Source organism: Echinops telfairi, unplaced genomic scaffold, assembly GCF_000313985.2.
Source record: "Echinops telfairi isolate 266 unplaced genomic scaffold, ASM31398v2 ScPeMD7_70;HRSCAF=299, whole genome shotgun sequence".
NCBI classification, from domain to species: Eukaryota; Metazoa; Chordata; class Mammalia; order Afrosoricida; family Tenrecidae; genus Echinops; species Echinops telfairi.
In genome coordinates this window covers 59767699-59773698 of record NW_022103968.1, presented here as the reverse complement: position 1 = coordinate 59773698, position 6000 = coordinate 59767699, and the positions used below count along the sequence as shown (strand labels likewise).

General features: G+C 40.9%; 1 protein-coding gene across 2 annotated transcripts in view; it reads right to left on the bottom strand.

Annotated features, from left to right (window-relative positions):
- The window catches only part of MYPN (myopalladin), a 127070-nt gene that overhangs the window by 38495 nt on the left and 82575 nt on the right, over positions 1 to 6000 (bottom strand). For both annotated transcript variants that reach the window (XM_045291667.1, XM_045291668.1), the window contains one exon: positions 5564 to 5702. In XM_045291667.1, the coding sequence (XP_045147602.1) occupies positions 5564 to 5702 (139 nt within the window). The remainder of the gene's footprint in view (positions 1 to 5563; positions 5703 to 6000) is intronic.

Here is a 6000-nt window from a genome sequence, read left to right as displayed (position 1 = left end):
ATGCCAGGGGCTTACGTGGAGAACAAATGTTTTGAGAATGATGAGGGCAATGAATGTATAAATGTGCTTTACACAATTGATGTATGTACGGATTGTGATAAGAGTTGTATGAGCCCCTAAAAATGATTTAAAAAAAACCCTAATTTTCCAGAACATAATTTTTGTGAACTGGGTAGGGAATTATTTGGGTTTTTTTTGGGGGGGGGGATTGTTTATAATACATTTCAAGTTTGACTACTGGGAAGGGAATGCAAGGACGAGTGATTTCTTTTCTTTTCTTCTTTAAAAAAATCATTTAATTGGGGGCTCTTACAGCTCTTATAACAATCCACACATCGATTGTATCAAGCATATTTGTACATAGGTTGCCATCATCATTTTCAGAACATTTTTTTTCTACTTGACCCCTTGGGATCAGCTCCTCTTTTATCCCCTTTCCTCCACCCTCCCACCCTCGTGAACCCCTGATAATGATAAATTATTATTATTTTTATATCTTACACCATCCTTTGTCTTCCTCCACCCATGTTTCTGTTGTTTGTCCCCCTGGGGGGGGTGTTATACATCGATCATTTCAAACAGTTCCCCCTTTCTCCCCTTTCTCCTCCCATCTTCTCTCTACCTTCATGGTATTGCTACTCCCATTACTGTTCCTGAGGGGTTTATCTGTCCTGGATTCCGTGTCTTGAGAGCTCTGATCTGTACCAGTGTGCACATTCCAGTCTAGCCAGATTTGTAAGGTAGAACTGTGGTCATGATAGTGATGGGGGGAGGAAGCATTAAAGAACAAGAGGAATAGTGTGTGTTTCGTCGGTGCTATAAAACACCCTCGCTGACTTGTCCATTTCCTTGTGACCCTTCTGTGAGGGGATGTCCAATTATCTACAGGTAGACTTTGAGTCTCCACTCTGACCCCCTTCATTTGCATCAATATGATTGTTCATTTGGGTTTTCTGATGCCTGATACCTGATGCTGTCAGCACCTCATGATCACACAGGCTGGTGTGAGTCTTCCACGTGGGCTTTGTTTCTCCCCTGCTAGATGGTTGCTTGTTCATCTTCAATCCTTTAAGACCACAGACGCTGTATCTTTTGATAGCCGGGCACCATCAGCTTTCTTCACCACATGTGCTTATTTACCCGCTTTGTCTTCAGTGATAGTTTAGGGACGGTGAGCTGAGTGATTTCTTTTCAGTCACAGCATAATGTGGTAATGCTAGACTACACAAAATTTCTAGGATGATTATTATTCTTCATTTGCTTAAGACTAAAATAGGACAAAAGAATCAGCCTAGAAGTTTGCAAAGCAAAGCAAACACATCTCCTTTACAAAGAATCATTAGTTGCTCCCAAATACATATGGTACTTGCAGTAGTTAGATTTTATGTCAGCTTGCCCTTGAGAAGGAGGCCTAGTCCAACCTGTCAATCAGGTTATAGCCTAATGATGCCTCCTGGAAGGTGCAGTCTTTCCATTGGAGAGACACTGGGGACTTGCTCCCCCCCTTCTGCCCCTTCACCTTCTTCCTTACTGGGACTCAGTGTCTACCTCCAGGGGCAGCCCATGTAGGCCGTTGACCCTGGGAGCCAACCTGGAAGCTGCTGGCACCCTGACATGTTTCCACTGACTTTGAATCCACAGGATTCTGTGCCCAGTGGCCTCTGAGCTCCCTGCTTCCTGCTTCACTTTTCGTCACTGGCCTGCAGCTACGTGGGTCTGAAGACAGCTCCTGCTAGCATCAGCGCTATGGTCTTCAGTTAGACTGGGATGGGATGCTTTCTTGACATAAATTAGTGTCACTGGTTTTGTTTCTCTGGCAACCCAGCCTGACACATTATTATATGTGGTCGGGAAGGCTCAAAAAGTTCATGGGGAAAATTCCATTAACTTTTTGAAGTCTCCTTGGAGAAGTGGGGAAATAGATCATTTGGATTTTTGTGTCCCCAGGTTGTAAGGATAGGTGATTATCAATACACAAGCATTTCTTCTTTTTTTCCCCACAAGTATTTCCTTATGTCTATTTTCCAGTTACCTCTTTCTAGACCAACTCTCTTCTTGACCTCATCTTCTGGCTGCAATACATTTTAGATAAATCCTCATGACATTTTCCCTATCATTTCCCAAGGGAACAATGAACAAAACTATATCATAAAATGGTTGTCAATTCATGTCTCAAAATTTCTTCAACCTACTACAAGTATTTAATTGCAGAGAGCTTCTTAGTTTTATGAATTTTAATTTTGCAGTGTGGCCTAGACTGCTATCGGAGAACAATTTTGTAATCAAAACTGTAGTCATTCTCAGAAGATTGCCACATCTCACACATAGTCAGAGAGAAGGGTGGAGAGATTGCTCCTTGTTCCCGTGATTAGTCCTGAAGTCAATTTACAATGGAAATTGTAGAGAGTTTGGGTGGGTTTATAGTTCTCAACCCATGGAAGTTCATGTTTATGTATGCTCACATTTCAGGATAGCAAAAGAAAAGCAAATAAACAAACCACTTTTCTCTGAGTTGGGCAGTGGATAAGGCTGGCTCTATCGAGAGAGGAACTAAAAAAATCAAATCAAAGAGCTTGTGTGCTGACCTGGGATCATCTTGATGAGGTTCTAATTGATCCCCTTCTGAGTTGTCAAAGACATGCTGAACACCACTCTCTGATTTCAATGGCATTTACAGGATTGATAACCACAGATGTGATGACAGTGTTATAGGAAAACAAATCTGCATTAGACAGAGCAACATTTATGGGAATGGGACCTACAGGTAAGTGTTGTCAAAAAACTGGAAAAGGTCCAAACACTTCAAGGAAATGTCAAAGTGTCCCGGAGACCAGGGCTCTATTTTAATTCCATCTTGACTTTGGAACAATTGCACCTCAATTTCACTATCTGTCTGGTGAAAGAGAAGAATAACTGTTCTAAAAGTTTATATATGCATATCTATTTGTAAATATTTGTGTGTATGTTTGTGTGTGTGCGTCTAAAAGCTTGTGGGAAATTTCGCTATCTTTTAATTCCATTTTTTTGCAAAACTTTATTAAATGTATATATAGAACAAAAACCAAACTCACTGCTTCCAAGTTGATTCCAATACATAGTGACTCTATGTATAAAAATAAAATACTGTGGAATTTGTGATATAAGTGCTTACTGGGAATATTTATATGTACACACATATATAAACTATTTGTATATACATATAATTATCTGTACAAATATTTATATGTATGCACATGTAAAATATTTGTATATTTTATATATAAATTTGGTGATATAATATACAAAAAGCATCCTCAGTTATGGCAAGTTTAAATCTTCTGCTTTAGCTCAAACTGTCTGAATTCTTTAAAAAGTAAATACATTTTTAAAAGGTCTTAAGCAACGTACTGTCAAAAGAATCCTCTTGGTAAAAATTGACCAACATATGACACAATTGTAAAATGCTGTATGCAGTGTCCAGCCCCAGTGGACGTTAGAGACAGAGGCACCAGGGAAAGTAGCAGATGGTCAAGGAAATCTTCAGCCTTCTTCCCAGTGAGCACTTATATCACAAATTCCACAGTACTTGATTTTGACTAAAGCTTTTTGTTCGACTTCAAAAGAGATTGATCAGTTCCCATCTAAAAATATATAGCAAGAAAAGTGGGTGAAGGGAGATGTCGGACAGGGCAAGATATGACAAAATAACAATTTATAAACTATCAAGGGCCCATGAGGGAAGGGGGAGCGGGGAGGGAGGGGAAAAATGAGGATCTAATGTCGGGGGTTTAAGTGGAGAGAAAATGTTTTGAGAATGATGTACAAATGCGCTTTACACAATTGATGTGTGTATGGATTGCGATAACAGTTGTATGAGCCCCTACTAAATTAAAAAAAAAAAAGAAACAAACAAAAAATAGAGCAAGAATTAGATTTCAAAATGTAAATCTGTATTTAAGAACATAACCACCATATCAAAGATAAAAATAAAGGGTTCAAATAAGGAGATGCTCAGCCAATCGTTCTTTTACTTGGATGAAAATCACGTGTGACTCTCCTCTTTCTCCTATGCGGGCACTTACTAGAAAGCAAGGTTGGACACAGGTTGAACCATAAGCTATTGCCTATCTGTGGTTTCACATGATGACATCTAATATAAAGACTGGGAAAAACTGGTTATCAGACCTCCAGCCAGTGACATTAGATTGAAGGACTTCGGATAAAGGGAAGCTTTAGAATCCTTGGGTTCCTTAAAACTCTAGACTATCTCAGGCCCAGATATCAAAATATTTCAAAGATCTATAGTGGTTTGCCAAAAAGGAACGGAAGATTAGCAGAATGAACAGAAGAGACAATCTAGTTTCTTTAATATGAGGGCAAGTCAAAATGTATTGCTACCAAACCATACAAAGACATCAAAATGTAAAGTTATTGTTAACTTGATCCATCTAGATCTATACACTTCTGCAGGTGGTGTTTTTATCTCTCTAACCCTCCCGGGAAGAATTCTGTGCTCTTAGATTGACATTGTGCCCACACAGGGGTTTGGGCAGCCTCAAGGAACAAACAACTGTGTTCTTTTTCAATGTACTTTGAGTTTGGGGGAACAAAAAGAAATCTAAAGGGTCAAGATCAGGACTGTACAGTGACAAGTAACGATTCCCAGTGACATTCTTAGGACAAGCCTTTACAGGACAAGCATATTCCTGAGATAATTTTGCTGAAGCCATCGGCTGGTTGCAGAGATATGCTGAGGTTTGTTTTGTTTGGAATTGACTGGAACCCTAGTAGCAATGCCCCAACGCTTCTTTTTTGGTTACTTATCCTCGTACGTGATCTTCTTGGTAAATGTGACAGTCAACAAGTAAACTGAGTGAAGGAAGTGGGTCATCAAGAACTGCAGATCCACGTGAATGAGTTCTAAAGATGGGTCTGCCTTCGACTCTCTGAGCCAGCCTCACGGAGGTCAGATAACCTTTGTATTTAGGGCACAATTAAGCACCATTATATTCCTTACTGGAAGTCAAGAGAATAAAAACATTGTGATGGCCAATGTGGCCAGGCTTTGATTCTCAGTGGTTTGGCAGATATTCTGCAATCCCCTCCCACTTTGTGATCTGAGGTGTGCATCCACTCGGTTGGAAATGGAGTTTCTTTGGGGGCATGACTTGCATCCAGGATGTAAATAGACGTCCTGCCACATCTCTTTCTCTGCCCCTCTCTGCATCTGATCTCTGGTTCTTGGGAGGGAGCCCGCAGAGGTCTCCAGCCTGCTGCCAGACCTACAGATTTTGGATTTGCTAATCCTTGCTAATCTTGTGAGATCGCAGAGATCTCCAGCCTGTCTCCTGACCTTCCGCTTTGGGTTTGTCACCCCCTGCAATTATGTGAGCCAAATGAGGTCATCAGTCTGTCATTTGAACTACAGATCTGAGATTTGCCAGTACTCCCATTGTATGAACCCTTTTCTCACAATTTTGTGGGCCATTTCTCTACGCAGCCAGAGAGGCTTCATTGGTTCTCCTCCCTTTAGACACCGGTGGACAGACTAATTCAATAAACTATCTGAGTCCAGTGATCTTACCTGTTGGTTTGATCTGGTATCACTGAAATTCATCTTCTTCCCCAAGTCTAGAATCACTGCATTCTTCGTTTCACGAATGTAATCGTTGTTAACTGGTTGAGGAGACTTTGCATTTTTCTTCACGAGTCCCCGAGGTGGCCTGCAAAAGAAATTCACATCTGACCCACCATGGCAAGCACTGGTCGGCCTAAAAAGACTTGGAAAGAAGATGGGTTGAAATGGCAACCAGCCACCGGCATTTATTAGACATTTATAGAGGGTATCTTGCGTGAAAAAATTTAACACCGTACAGAGAATATCTATTTTTAGAGGTGATTCAATCTATTTATTTATTTAAGCAGAGGCGCCATGGCGGTGGTATGGGGTGGACCCTGGACTGCTGACGGCAGCGTTGGAATGCCAACCCACTGCACCTCCGGACAAAGGTGAGGCTGTTG